At 50.0% G+C, this 15,870-nt stretch overlaps 1 protein-coding gene and 1 pseudogene across 2 annotated transcripts; both read right to left on the reverse strand.

Moving 5' to 3' along the window:
- Positions 1–391: 391 nt before the first annotated feature.
- On the reverse strand, positions 392–4,781 carry LOC133923442 (sulfated surface glycoprotein 185-like). 2 transcript variants are annotated; one of them, XR_009910624.1, is made up of 5 exons: positions 4,090–4,781; positions 3,032–3,088; positions 2,530–2,649; positions 1,853–1,947; positions 392–902 (listed from the first exon to the last, which is right to left on the reverse strand). XR_009910624.1 is itself a non-coding variant. In XM_062368743.1 (2 exons), exons 1-2 carry the CDS (start codon positions 4,732–4,734, stop codon positions 3,077–3,079), a joined length of 657 nt encoding a protein of 218 aa, XP_062224727.1. In that variant the 5' UTR covers positions 4,735–4,781; the 3' UTR covers positions 2,658–3,076. The 2 variants fall into 2 exon arrangements, 1 of the variants encoding a protein (XP_062224727.1); XM_062368743.1 differs by lacking the exons at positions 392–902; positions 1,853–1,947; positions 2,530–2,649 and having other exon boundaries at positions 2,658–3,088.
- Positions 4,782–5,197: 416 nt separating this feature from the next.
- On the reverse strand, positions 5,198–6,154 carry LOC133923443 (preprotein translocase subunit SECE1-like; annotated as a pseudogene).
- Between the last annotated feature and the right edge of the window lie 9,716 nt (positions 6,155–15,870).

Here is a 15,870-nt window from a genome sequence, read left to right on the forward strand (position 1 = left end):
GTTGATCCCACATGTCAGCGCACGCGGATGAAGGACGACGATCGGACGGCGATGCTTCGTGCGGGTGAGATCGGACGGCGATGCTTCGCGCGGGCGAGATCGGACGAGCAATCTGCGTCCGATCATCCAACTGTGACAGACGAAAGAATCCTTTGTTTCTTTTTAAGTACTAGAAATTTACAACACCGCATGACTTTAAATTTGTATGACGCTCGTGTAAAGAAGAAAATTGTGAACATTAGGTTGCTTTTTTAGGAGCGACATTGTTGTTCATCCTCTCATTCATACGTAACGGAGTAACAAGACTTTGCACAGCTTGTTTAGATTTCACGAGACCATGCTTTCCAAGTTTTTCACAAAGCTTACTGCAGACCTATATTGAAAAGGAAACATAATACATCTAAAGGCTTCTGCATAAAAATCTGAATCAAACAAACTCTGTATACATTTTCTGAATGCAAGCCTTGTTTGATGGCTCTCTGTAGATCTTATAATATGGAGGAAAAAATGTGGCAGCACAAAAATGATGAATAGAGGATAACTATAAGCAATGAAAGTTAGTGTGATTGGTCCCGGCCCCTCAAAACAGCCAAATTGCAGAGATCCTCAGGGGGGCAATTCTATTTTAATGATAATCGAATCATGCTATCTCACAAAATGTTACCACTAAATAAAGTCATTTGGGTCCCCAAAACAGCACATCTGAGTGCTGCTTACAGTAGTTTCTGGAACAACAAACCTTTTAACAGTTTCACAGAGGAGATCATTTTGTTTCACAGCGTCTTCAAGCTTGCTTGCTAATGCTTCATTTCTCGCTTGAGATTCAGCTAGTGCAGTGCTAGCTGCTTCACTTTGTTGCCTTTCTGTTAGCAGAAGGGTCTCCTCTTGCAGTCCCTTCTAGTCTGTTTTGATACAGAAAAGAGAACTTTCATTATCAGAGTAATTCCTAGCAAATGCAGGAATGGATTCTAATATAACTATAACCACATAGCAAAGTAAGGAGCTGTTCTGACTTCCTAAACCATTGGAAGTCATGGGAATAAATCTAGGAGTGGGAGTAAAAGCTCCCTGCAATTTTTAAATTAACAAGAAACCACATGTCTTCAAAATGACAACATATATTATGAAATGCCCCTGTAAATACAATTCTGGTCTGCACCAGTGAGTGGTCCAGTTCCTTTCTCCCAAATGGAATAAATTGTGGATCATGCAAATAAAAGTTCCACTTAGATCGCCCCATGAAATAATATATGAACTGGAAAAATGTTACTGGCAGATTTCTTGAGCTCACAATCATGTAAGATATTATGTTCAGACGGAAGATTTCGCATACAGGAATCAAAGCCACACAATATAATTATTGCAACTCAGGATGAGGAGTAATAGCTTGTTTGTTTGTAGCTTGTTATAACTTATAAGTATGGCATCAAGAAAGGATGTACACTTTTCGTGCCATTATACACCAGGATAGTGTGGCATCATCCACAAACTAAATGCGCCACCTCAGTTCCTGCACAAAATGCAGGTGGAAAATTTGTCTCGGAAATGGTCATTTCAGGTGTTAGAGCAAACGCAAATTTTCAGAAAATGCATAGCTTCATACATTTGCTTAAGGGCCAATTAGATCTCTGTACTGGACCAAAAAAACTCAGAACTCCTATGTCTGTAAAGTTTGCAAGATGCAAATTTATCAATGCAGTAAATGCAACTTCTTGTTACAGTAAAGAGAACAGAAAGAATGAAATAGACCTTACTAATGCAAATTGTGCACAGATGAATCTCAACATTCAGATACTGATTACGGGCAAGTTCTTCAGAGAAAGATGAGAGAGTCAGCAATTCATGTACATACCGGGAGCTGGCATGGCGGCGATGATAGCATACCAATGTTGCACTGGCTGGACAGATGAGAAAGTCCCAGCAACCGGAACAGACAGCTGTGAGCCCCTGAAAATTGCAGGACAAAGACACTTGTATTTGGATCGAAACATAAAAAGAGCTGTCAATGGAGAATGGTTAAATATTTGTACACAACTGCATCCTATAGTGATTCCAGCCCTTTTTCGTGCGACTAACCTGAGACTTGTGGACAGCAGACATCGCACTCATCTATGCAAAATTGTAGACCCAATTAATCTGAGACATGTGTTTGATACTCACACAAAAGGAAAGACGAAACTATGAAATATACAGAAATGCCACTTTTACACCATCCCTCAAAGGCTACTTCTAGACACATGAATAACACCCTTGTCAACAGCGCCAATGAGAAAATAATATTTCTTTGCCAAATAAAATAAAAAGGAGAGAAAAATCTTTTAGTATTCACACACAAATATGACTACCACTGATGTTTGCTGCTCGTCTAAAAAGTAGCTCATTTATACACCCTGGATGCTAATACACACATATCTGTTAAGAACTTGCATTAATTGCCTAGCACCAAAAATGGTGTTATCTCTGTTAAGAAAAAGAAGAAAGAAGAAGACTTACAAATTGGGTATGCCATGTGAATTTAACAAATCCTACCTTTATTAGAAAACTCTATGGGAGTCTGTATCAACAGATGAAAATTTAAAAATAGGCACGAAGCTGCATGTTAAACCTGCAACCATGGATTTCCATTGGAAATTTGCCTTCAAATTATTCCTGGCACAATATTAAAACTATCAGAACAAGAAGGACAATTGAATGCATGAAAGATAAGTCTTGAATTCCATGTTGCAGCAAGCTCACAAGTTTCAGTCCAAAAGCATAGCGTAGAAAGACGATATTCTCAGGCCCAAATACGAGAACTGAATAAAAATAGGTGCACGTACCATCTAAAAAAATTGCTGGGTAGAAATAAATTTGATTCGATGGTAACTATAAGAGAACCAGAACTAAAATGTAAACTTGTGTTCCATTCTTCAAGTTCTTCTAGTGCTGGAAAGAGAAATGCAATGTAAATCTATATCTATACAAGTCTTATTCTAGTGTATGCAGATTAAAAACTAATCAAATGAGCTCTGTAAATGCAAATGCTTACTACCTGCTAGCAATACTATCTCGCAGCTCCAGCTCCAGCCCCATCCACTCAAAATGCCTCCTATATGTGTAAAAAACCAATGTTAAATGATCAGAAAGTCTAGATCTAAAAAATCTATCTTTCTACTTGCATATTGCCAAAGAATGCACAATCAACAAAATAAAGAGGCTGGGTGCAGCAATTCAACATAACGAACCATACACGGTTAAGTTCATGGGCACATGCCAAATTACACCACGAATGAAATCGATTTTTGGTCAAGCTAGAAACCTCAATGTAGAAATTCCAAATACAGTTATGGATGAATAACCTAGCAATTCTCCGAATAGATATGCTCATTGTTATCAAGTTGAACGATTAGTCACGACTAATCGTCGATTAATCGACAAGTCGGTACCCGTGCTCGACTAGAGGGCCTCGACTTGACTTGGAGGGCTAGTCAAGCGACCAGTCGACTGGGCGGCGACTTGCGGCGACTGGCTGCGACTGGGCGTTCGATTGGAGATCGATTGGGCTATCCTTGGCCCATTTTTTCAGCCCACATTTGTTGCTACCAGCCCACCAGTCCAATTCAGAAATTATAACCCTAAGCAGCTAAATTGTCACAGCAATGCTTACGTTAATCTACAATTCTGCACTCTACTGTGTGCTATGAGCCTGTGATGCTGTCCTAAACTCCTATTCTCCTAATGTTTATCTTTATCCGCTGTCTAAAAGTCTTGCAATTGTGGTTATATTGTGACCTGCGAGGCCTGCAAATACACGGTCCAGAGTCTAGTCTCCAGAGTCCACCTCCAGACTAGTCGTGGACTAGTCAACCAACTAGTCGACAAAGTCGGCAAGTCGACCCTATGGCGACTCGACTTGACTTTACGACTTGATAACTATGGATATGCTGATATAAGTTACCACAAAACCACATACCATCTAAAAGCACTAAAATTATTCAAATGCTAGACACTGTTGAGCCATGTAACATCGAAGCTACTGTATTACTGTCCCGAAGCAAACAAACAAAAAGAGGAGGGGGCTGGTTTGCGATTTCAGTCGGGGGCTGATACCTTGGAGTAGGGGACGATGTGGTTGTAGTCGTGGCAGAGGCTGCCGGGGCATCCGACGAGTTTGCGGAAGACAACGTTGTCGAGCGCGTCACGGCGCCACCTCTCTGGGTCACGCCTGGGCACTCGCTCCACCTTCTCCCAGCACTGCTGCTTCACCACATACGGGAAGCTCCGCGGCTCCGACGCCAACGGTGGTAGGGCCATGAGGAGCAGTTCATCCAGGTCGGCGATGACCACGGCAGTGGAGCTGGTGGTGGTGGTGGAGGAGCAAGGGGAGGTCGGCTGAGCCGTGGGGCCGAAGGATGGAGGCGGCGGTGGTGGCGGAGGCCGCTCGGGTCGGTGACGGTGCATCGGCTTAGAGGGAGGCTCGGGGAGGCTGCTGGCTTGGCGGTGGTGGCGGTGGACGGACGGTTGCGCGGGGGCATCGAGATTCATAGCGGTTAGCGAGGGAGCGGTTCGCAATGGAGGCGGCTCCGGTGGTGCCTCAAAGCTGGGTGGGGTGGCGGTGGAGGCGGGGGAGCGCGGATTTGTGGCCGGCGACAGCAAAGAAGAAGCGTGACAGACAGAGAGGGGAGGTGGAGAGAGGACAAGCGGTAGAGGAGCTCGTCGGAGGCCATGGTAGGAGGCAGTAGGGAGGCGACGCATGGGTGGAGGGCGGAGGTCAGGGAAGGCAGGAAATGAGAGTGAGGGAGAGGATTAGGGTTAGGAGGTCGAGAGGTGGCGCATGGGTGGAGGCGGAATCAAGAGCGATGCGGAGCGGCGACGGCGCGGAGCGAGCGGGATTAGACGGACCGGTGTTGCGTGCGGACGAGATAGCGGGATCGGATGGTGTTCCTGCGTGCGGTCATCCGCCCGGGGGCAGACAGATGAATTCATTAGGTGCTTTGTCAAACTCAACAACACAAAGCAAAGAAAAGGCTAATGCCATTCAAGTTGGAAATCCAATCCATACCTAGCCAGTTCAACTGAGGTTGAGAGACAAAATTCCTCTTTGGAACTCTCATTCATATTGTAACATTTCTTAAGAGGAGCTCCCCATTACCTAGATAGCAAGACACGCCATAGAATATTTTTCCCAGAGCTGTCCCTATTCATTTTATATATCAAGTATCAACACGCCCATTTATCAGTTTCCTCACCAGAGTAGATCTGAGTGAAGATACTAGGGGAACAAACACAATGAGCATTATTCAGTTGGTTAAAACTACAACTATATTTGTGTATCTGACTCGGCATAGAATTATGGTTTTTAAATGTAGCCCATCCTTAAATCACCACTAGATAGAAACTCAACTATTTCTGAATCAGCACTTCAGCAGTGTAAATCATGTCTTACACAGGTTAGTAAAAGTGCAATTTTTCCAAGAAACTCATCAATTTACTGGGGAAATGGAAGACAGCCATTGTTTCAACACTTGATCTATCACTGTAGTCTATAGTATTTCCCAATGGCAAGAAACAGTAGTTACAGAGCACACCAACCGTACGCCTATCCACGTCAGCCAGACAAGAAGTCCTGGATGCCGTGGTCGGCGAAGACGCAGTCGGAGAGCTTGACGAGGAGTGCGTTTACGGAGAGCAGCGCGACGGTGGACCCCGCGATAACGCCAAGCACCACGCCGGTGGTGCCCACCACCTTCCCTGGTGCCGGTCATCGATCTCAGCCATCTCCTGCGCCACGCCCACCCACCACCCAGCTTCGCCGCCGGAGGCGGCCTCCGCCTCCTTCCGCCCCCGCAGCACCTCCTCAGCTCCGCCGCCACCAGCTCCGGGCTCTTCCCCACATGAGATGCCTCCTCCTCCTCTCCCGCTTCCGTGCCCTCCTCCGTGGTGGATAATGGTGGCTCTTGCCCCTTGTCGCTTGTTGTGTCCTTGGACGCGGCGGCGAAGCGGCGGTTGCCACGGCCAGGGAGGGAATAAGAGAGGGAGTTGGAGGAGGGAGTGCAGAAGGTGGAGGAGAAGAATGGGCGCGCTGTGGAGGGCAACGAGGCCGGGGCGAGTAGGCGGGGCAACGGGGCGGTCCACGTGGTTTCCATGGCTTGCTCTTCTCTGGTTCAGCGGCTGGGCTTGACGAGGTCTTCACGGCGTTGGCAGATAAGAGATGATTCGTATCTCTCACCGAACGGCAGGGCTAGAAGAACCGTCCGATCAAATGCCAACGTATGGGATCTGCTTTTTGTTGTTTTCTCTTTTCTTTTGCCATTAATCTTCTGCTTTTTGTTGATGGCTAGCTTTTATCACATGAGAATGTGTTATGTATTGGGCTCTCTTAATGGCTGGGCTACATATTTAATGTTGAACTGAGCCGAACATTGTCGGTGACATGGGAACTGGGGGTCCCCGAGTCCCGAGGCCAGGACAGTAGAGTGCCACATGGCACCCTCCCTCGGGGATTATCTCCCCGAGGTCCGAGAAGACCAAGTTCCGGGAGAGGGTGCTCGGGGCCATGAACAGTGGTCCCCGAGTACCCGAGTTCCCCGAAGACCCGAGAAGTACAAGTTCCGGGAGAGGGCGCTCGGGCCATGAACAGTGGTCCCCGAGTACCTGAGTTTCCCAATGACCCGAGCAGGCACAGTTCTAGGAGAGAGTGCTCGAGACCATGAATAGTGGTCCCCGAGTGCCCGAGTTCCCCGAGGACCAAGAAAAGGCATATCCGATTGAGAGTGCTCGGGGCTATGAACAGTAGTCCCCCGAGCACTCACGGTTCCCCGAGGACTTGAGAAGCCCCTTGCCGGTGGACCTCACAAGGGCTCAGCGGTGAGGTGTCAATTGGTGAGAGGCCTGATGCTACATTTAAGAGGGAGTGTGGCCTGTCACTTCCAACAACTCCCCCCACGCCTGCTGTCAGTCCCTGCCACTACCTGGCAGGGAGGCGTGGGGACATTTAATGCGGCAGATCCCATCGCGCGTCATGCGGCGCGCCTCGGGATATCGTCACAGGGCTCGAGGCATATCGCCTGCCGCCCTGCTGTGTCAGGATTGCTCTGACTGGGTGGGCACGTGGGGCTGCTCGGCGACTACCCGGTGGGGCCCTCCCTGTTGCACCCGTTGAAATGCGGGATGATGACAACAAGACTGAACGGGGGTGCATTTTTAACCCCCCCCCCCGGTAACATCAAGGTGCAGCCCATAATGGTTGCTTTCCATTTATGGCGCCTTGGAACTCGTGCTCTCCTTTCTTGGCACGCTAGGCCACCCCGACGGGGTATAAGAAGGAGCTTGAGGTCAACAGAGAAAAAACAAGTTCTTCAAGACCAAGACAAGCTGACAAAGAACAAGAAGCACGAAGCTCTAGACTTAGACAAAAACCCTTGTAACACAAGAGATCCTCAGAGAGGCATTTCTAGAACATTTATAGCATACACACAGGAGTAGGGTATTACGCTCCGTGTGGCTCGAACCTGTCTAAAATCCCCTGAGCATTTATTTCCTCTAGCATCCGATCATCTATCCCACCTGCATCTCATTTACTCTCATTTATTTCATGTACGAGGTAGATTCAGAATCATCCCCCCGGCCGAATCTCAAAGGGGTCCCTCCGGATCCTTGCTTGTGGAGTTCATCCTCCGATAGACATGTTGCTTCGAACTTAGATGACCTGAGATTTAGAGATTGTAAAAGACGTGTAGATCACTGGAAAAGGTAGGATGATAGATATAAGGCTTCTGTCGATATAAAGAATATAGTGGTTCTTCATCGCGATGGTTCGTAATAGTCAACTATGGGCAATACCCACTTTCGATCTTTGACCCATGACCCCTGTGAGACCGGTCAACGCCAGCGTGACCACGACCAGGGTCTCCATAGTGTTCCTCCACAACCAGGTACTCGTTTAGGTCAATCAAATTTTATTTAATACCGCCACTCACACCATTGTCCTTCCCCAAGCAGTCCACTCCGGCTGAGGCAGCAGGGTCGATGCAGAGTTATCTTATCCCATCCCGCAGACATTAATTATTGCGGGACAGGCGCGTAGACGTAACAGGGGGCGCAATAGGTGCGCATGGGAAGCCTACGACAGGACAGGGTAGGCCTAGCGCTTCAGGAGTGATAAACGAGGGTGTGATCGATGGATGGGATGGCCGTCGTAGGGTTCTAGGGCAGGCACAACGAATGTAGGCTTGTAATGATTGCTTGTATCATTTCTTAGGACGGTTATGGGTCTGCTAGTTGGGCCCATTTGTAAGACTTCTCCCTCCTGGAATATAAAGAGGGATATCTTCTGTGAAAAGAGGAGGATGAAGAAGATTACACAAGATATAGGGCTATTACCTCACGAGGGGTCTGAACCTGGATAACTTTGGTGTCCTTGAGCAGCGAATACACACACATTCCATAGGTACACCTGGAACGCCAATCACACACCAACTTTCGAGCATACCCCATAATCACTGTTAGGGAATTACCCTTGACATTTGGTGCGCTAGGTAGGGGGCGCGTTTTTGAGTTTTTGTAAGTGTCGATAATTTCTTATGGGCTATCCATGTTCGAATCCCGAACGACCGACGAGTCCCGCTCGAAGGATCTGAGTCGCTGCAGGTATTCTTCATGGGATACGACCCAGACAAACCTAATATGTTCCAGAGTTAGCACATTGGATTGGGATCCAAAGGCCTCAAGGTTCAATGAAAAGCAGCAGAGGCATCCATATTCAAGGCGTCGATGAGGGCTCATGGACTGTAAGTCCCGGGGGAACCACTCCATCAACGGTAGCCCCATTCGGAGGAGCGCTCACTGCACAGGACGGTCAACACCTACCCTGTGGCGCAAACAGATACCATCGGCCAGATATGATCCGATCAGGTAAAAGAGTACCCATAAATTAATCGGGTGTGTTGTTTCTTCGAGCAGGTTCAACCTAAGGACAGATGAGTGGTCCACACTTTTCACTTCTGACATACGTAACAACCACTCCCTGTTGGGGACCAGGACCTAAAAAAGGTAACCCTCTCATCCCCCAGTACTGACCACCCATCGATAGAATGGGAAAATCTTTGTCCTACCTTGCAGGATTTCAAGGCGCCATAGGCGCAGTACTGGTCCCTAAAGCGAGACACATTTCCACCATCCACAAATGAGCACAAAACCCTGCGTCGTTAGTTACATGGTTTAATTATGTTTTTCCAATTAATAATAATATTGCGGAGTATGAGGGCCTCTTACCTGGAACGCGAGCAGCACCCATGTTGAGGGTGTAACACCTACTAGCGATGAGGGACTCGCTACTCGGTGTGACCCTAACACCAAAGGGTTTTTCAGTGCTTGGACTAGACGATAGCGATATACCACTCCAAAGTAAGAAAGCTAGAGCGATGTGCCATGGACTAGGAAGTCATGCATGTCCCTCACCAGGACTACTTCCTTGGCTAATGGGCTGGTTTGTCCGGCCTCTTCTTGCGAACCCACCTCGGTCGAAGTCTTTGGGAAAAAGATTCACACAACCACCCACTGCGGTCTCGGGCCAACATGAAAGGGATGCTCTACTGGAAACGAAACATCAAAGGCACCACCTTTGGAGGCAACGCCTCCCTCGGTGCCGTCGACCTCAGGTGGCCATCATGTGGTTGCCCTGCTCAGTTCGGGTACGACCTAGATGAATCAGATGTCAGACTACCTTCATAACCAAGTAGACCCTGACGATGATGTGTCAGCAGAAAGGGTCATGCGGGCAGACTGCGAAATCTCCCTGGTAGAGGGACACCTCTACCACCATGGGAGTAACGACTCTTTACTGAAATACATCGCTCATGATGGGGGGAGCACAGTGTTCCCTAACATCCTTGAAGGCATATGTGGAGGCCGAACCTCACGCCGCCCTCCACGATGCTTGGGAGCAGGTGAAACGGTGCGAGTCGGGCCGGTACCATGGTCGAAATACCAACTTACCAGCCCAGGCACTGCAATCCTTACTACTCTCTCGGCCTCTCGCTGGCTGGGGGATCGACATCATGGGACCGTTCCCTAAAACCCTAGGCGGTTTTAAGTTCCCACACATGGCAGTCGACAAGTCCACGAAGTAGATCGAACCCGAGCCTGTTAGGGAGATTACTGTCATAACAGCAGTTAAGGTCCATACGAGCATTGGTAGTGTGGCTTGGCAGTCCAAATCACATAAATACGAACAATAGAACTCGATTCGCCAGTTGGGAATCGCACGCTGGTCGCCTCGAACAGCCAGCCATCTGGGCTTGACCAAGTGGTCGAGTGAGGACGAAGATAAAAACTCGAGCGAAGAGTTTCCACATACGTGCTCTAAAGCTCGAGCAGCCCGGTCCCACCAAGGCCTCAGGTGCCACCATGACCGCTAGGCACAAAAAGAGCACTGGTCATGGGCAACCTCAACTTTGGTTCAGTCCAAGGCTGGGCAAGTCGTGATAGGCTCCTCCCGGGGAGGGAGGGGTGCTCCAAAGCGACCTACAATTCCCCAGCCTAACGGGGTCAAGTTTGCCAGGGTGGTCAGCCGCAAATTACACAAGCCGTGAAACGTCGGTCCTGTGTACGAGGTTGCTCGACGACGAGCTGGTTTTTTTTTATTTTACAAGACCTTCTGGACAAGCGTGGACATGAATTGTAAGTGTTTTCAAATCCAAGCTTTCTGTGTTGCAGGACTTCACGGACAAATGCGACCTCCCACCAAATTGTAAGTATTTCTGTTTCAAGAACTTGATCGCCTGGTCGGCAGCTTCTTTCGCCGACCAGACAGTTGAGGGCTAGAACTATTAAGATATGAGTTTCTGTTTTCTTGTAGCCAGGTCTGTTTAGCTCACTCATGATTGATGGGACGAGATCCAAAATTGACCGCTCGCACGCTGATAGGGGGATGGCGTCCAAGGATTAACAACCACAATGCCACAAGCCCTAACTCGAGTCGAGCGATGGTCACCACCGAAAGGCTTGCCGGGCTAAAGGTCATCCTTAGTGCCGGGACCTAGCTTGCAAGCGGGTCGACGTGACCTTCCCTAGGCATTACGAGCACTCCGAGGCTACTCGCCACTCAAGCATAGAAAAAATCCACATAAAGACAAATATCTTTCGTTACAAAGCGATCACTCGAATGTGACCTAGGACTAGTCCTAGATGACCTCTAGACAATACTCCTAGGACCCAAAAATACCTCTAGACAATACTCCTAGGAGCAAATAGCATACAAAAATGAATCGGCACAGGCGCCGAGTTCCTCTGAGGTCATGCGTGTGACTTCAAAACCAGCATGACTACCGACAAGAGGTCTAGGTCGGGGAAGCGAGCGCGTAGCAGGAGAGGGCAAAGCCAGGCATCGGAGACCCTGACCTCAAAAAGGTGGTCACCGACAGCCTCGTGAATCCTTTGCTTGAGGCCTCATGCCTCCTCGGAGGCCGCTAGAAACCACTCAATATGACCGGTCAAGGTGTTCCCAGGCATTGGGTGAACCTGAATATCGGCGGACCAGAGCAGGGAGTCGAGGGGGGTAAAGGCCTAGCTAAGATGGTCGTAGAATCTCACTCGTCGCTCATCGTTCTCCTTGCTCAGCTGCTCTAGGTCTTTTTGTGCTGCCGACAGATCCTCACGACAACAGCGAAGGCGGTTACAGAAGTCCTCTCTTTTGCAGGACGCATTCCCGGGTCACCAACTCTAGTTCCCTCCGCACCACGAGTAGCTCCTCCCGGCAGACTGGTCAAGAAACAGGTTGTAAGCCACACAGGAGTCGACTGGTCGAGCCTTGCATGGGTAACCTGGGACTAACATGTGGCTCAAGTGGTCGGAATAACACACCCTTGATGGTCACTCGGCGTACTCGCTCGCTCGACCACAAGCCCCATGTCACATTCGGCCATCGCCTCCAAAATACGCCAGTCGGCGGGATCATTGGGAGGATGGATCGGGGGCTCGATAAGAGCTTGGGGGCTGGTCAGCATAGTTGGGGGCTCAGTATGGACGGATGGTTCGGACACTCCAGGAACTCTACGACCACAACAACACAAACTCATCATGGTACAAAAACAGGAGGCTTCATTCGAATATATTACAAGACAAAAGTTACAATCAAGTTTTTACTCCTCGGTGGCCTTCACCCGGAAGACAGAAGTCACGTGGTCCACCGCTCCTTGACACTCCCACTATAGCCTCTCCTCAACTTCGGTCCCAGCGACCACGGCTCCCTCCCGGATAAGGTCCAGGTTGAAATGGGGGTCGCGACTATGGTAGCACCAAAAAATGTACTCCGTAGTTGACCTCACCACCTGCACCACGTCCTCGGAACCTCTCATCGCCAGGGTGGCTGGGAGCTCAGAAAATTTGTCCGCCAGGACCTTGATGGTGTAGGCCCAAGCCCAGGTGGTGCAGTCGTCCTTCGGCTCAATGGCTCCTAGCCCGAGGCTCCCCAGGGGATCCGCCAGTGTCTTAAAGGCGTCTTGGAGAATGCGGAGGGCAGTGCGTTTGTCCTCCTTGAGCTGGGAGCGTTCAGCGGAAAGTGTTGAGTGTTCGGCGGAAAGTGCGACCTTCTCCCGCTGGAGCTTGCCACACCTCTGCTGCAGTAGGCGCCCGACCTCCCTTTCTTGGGCCAGCTGATTCTCTAGTTCGGAACACCTGCTGGCCACCGCTTCCTTCTCTTCGACTAGCCTGCGAACAGAAGCAAGAAAGCGGCTGACCAGAGCAAGAAGGTCTAAGAACGTCACAGACTCCTCGACTGGTGCCACAGGAACCGGAATCACCGTCAAAGCCCACAGGGAAAAGCCAGGGCTAGTGGAGGTGCTGGGACGTCCGGTGAGGGTGCCATCGAGGGGGTCACGACGGGAGATGCGGGGGCTACAATGGGCCTACGACAAACAACAAAGTTACTGGATCAGGAAGGAGCGAAAATCCAAAGCATCTATACCTACCCAAAAGAAACTTACCACGACGACAGGGGGCTAAGCACAACTCTGGTCCTCACAAAACCGCCAGACCGACCCGCCAGGGAAGACAACTTCGCTAGGGGTCCACCAGTGCTCGGGGTTCCGCGAGCACGTTTGGACGCCTCCGTGGTGGATGAGTCCTCCACTGGCATTTTCTGTGCAAACCCTTTGTCCACAACAATCTGGTCACGAGGTCTCTGGTCAAAACCAGCGAGGTCGGGGTAGGTCTGGTTTGTTCAGGCCTGGTCGTGGGGCGTCGGTTCTTGGCGGGTCCGGTTGGGGCGCTGCGGGTCAGCCCCTGCTGACCAGCACCGCTCGCGGTACTGCTACCCGTAATCGCCACTTGACCCCGAGTAGACAGGTCGCTTCCCTGACCTAACGGGTTGGGGTCCTGAACATCTCAGTGGGCGCCTGGGGCAGCGATAGGCGATGGCGAGGGCTGGCAGCCTTCACGTTCAATCTCCCGGAGGGCCTCCTAGTCCTCGTCGACTATCGGCCGCAGGACATCTACCTTGGGGGGATGCTGGAAATAATTCGAGCCATGAGACCATGACCTAGGACAAGGCTCGAGCAGGAAATTTTGAAAAAAATGCTAAAACATACTAGTCTCATCTGAGCCCTCTTCGCTGGGGGAGCTCACACAGAGGGACACACGAAGGGCCACCCTTCCTAGCGGCGGCCGCCATCAGCGACCTGACCCGCAGGTTGATGACCTCATCGAAAAGACATGACCAAAGAAAATAAGACACCACTCGACCAACAGATAATGATAGAAGGACGGCTGTGATATTACCTATAGAGCTCTCCCGGGTGTCATCATCACTCCCGGTATACAAATATGCCGAGTGGGCTCTCCGTCGCAAGGGACACAGCCGGTGCTTGATGAAGTTGCATATGACATCTGATCCCAACAGTTCGGCTTCCGCAAGCGTCTTGACCCGGCTGGCAAGGAGCAGTAGTTCGGCAATTATCTTGGAGGAGCTCCCCCAACTCTCTGCTAGACGTGCTGGTGCCTCTGGCACATAGAGGTTGTCTAGGGAGTCATCAGTGGTGATGTAGAACCATTCGTCCCTCCAGCCTGACCACGAGGATTTGAGGTTCACCTCCAGATAAGAGCTCGCGACACCGTCACCGAATGGAAGTCATAGCTCCTAGTGGTTGGCCCGGGCTGCGCCCGAACCATGTAGAAAAACCAGAAGAGATCAAGACATGGCTCGATCCCTATGAAGTTTTCACACTTGTGAGAAAAGATGCTCAACATGATGATGGAGTTGGGGTTGAGGTGGAGATGGCAGATGTCGTAGAAGGAGAGGACGGTGAGGAAGAACTCAGAGAAAGAGGGGACGAGACCCGCTAGGAAGAACGAGTTGAAGATCACAATCTCCCCCTGGCGGGGAGCAAGGACATCGTCCCAGGGCGATATCCCGAAGACACGCGGAACAGAAGCAGGCGATTCTCGTACACCTGCTTCAGCTTTGCGGCAGTGCTCTTTGACTTGGGGAAATCATGCTCCTTTCCGGTGCACGGCGCCATGGGTGCTCAACGGTGGTTTTCGCAATAAAGACGGGGTGTGGTTAGAGGTGATGGGCTTTGGTGCAGAAGCTTGGAATGCGAAGGGGTTTCCGGTGTTTCTACCTTCTGATTTATAAGATCGGCTCGGTCCCACCACCTCAAAAACCGTCGGCCATCAAAGTTTTTCTCCCCCCAATTATCTCTCTCTCTCTCTCTCTCTCTCTCTCTTTGACGGTTAACCTCCCCTCGAGATGCGGTTTCCCAAGCCAAACATAGTGGTGGGCCATATCGCCGACCACTCCTTGGGCAAAGCTCTTGCCTACCCAGGGCCTGAGTGGTACGACTAGGCTCGACCTCAACATGATGAAAAATAGCTCAGATCATCACATCCGCGAGGGATCTTGGGGGCTACTATCAATGTAAAGAATATTGGTGTCCCCCATCGGGATGGCTCGCAATGGTCAGCTATAGGCAGTACTGTCTTTCAATCTTTAATCCATGACCCCTGTGCGACCAGTCGACGCTAGCGTGACCACGACCAGGGCCTCCGCAGGGTTCTGTGTGACCAGTCCTTACTGATCGTGGGGCAGGTACTCATCTAGGCTAGTCAAATCTCATTTAATGCCACCATTCACACCGTTTTCCTTCCCAGGGCAGTCCACTCCGGCTGAGGCGGCAGGGTCGGTGCAGAGTTACCTTATCCCGTCCCGCAAACATTAATTGTTGCAAGACGGGCACGCAGACGTGACAGGGGGCGCAGCAGGCGTGCGTGGGAAGTCTGCGACAGGACAGGGCAGGCCGAGCAATTTGGGCGTGACAAACGAGGGTGCAACCGATGGACGAAACGGCCCCCGTAGGGGCCTGGGTAGGCACAATGAATGTAAGCTTGTAATAATTTCTTATATTATTTCTTAGGATAGGTATGGGTTTGCTGGTTGGGCCCACTTGTAAGACTTCTCCCCCTGGAATATAAAAGGGGATATCTTCTGTGAAAAGAGGAGGATGAAGAAGAATACATAGGATGTAAGGTTATTACCTCGCAAGGGATCTGAACCTGGATAACTTTGGTGTCCTTGAGCAGCGAACACACACATATTCCATAGGCATACCTGGAACGCCAATCACGCACCCATTGTCCATCATACCCCGGAATCACTATTAGAGATTTACCCTCGACAGCTTCGGCCTTGGCTCTCCCTTCCTGTGCTGCCTTCCCTAAGCTCCTGCTGCCTTTCCCAGACTCCATTTTCTAATCCCCAATCCTCTGCTGCTCCTCATCTCTTCCCATGTTCTAGCTATCTATTTGTATGCCTGATCACTTGAATCGAGTTTGGGTTGTAGTGAAATCATATCTTGTGTTCTGATTTGGTGGTCTGATCAAGCGGATTCGTAACAA

This window comes from Phragmites australis, chromosome 7 (genome assembly GCF_958298935.1).
Source record: "Phragmites australis chromosome 7, lpPhrAust1.1, whole genome shotgun sequence".
Taxonomy (NCBI): Eukaryota; Viridiplantae; Streptophyta; class Magnoliopsida; order Poales; family Poaceae; genus Phragmites; species Phragmites australis.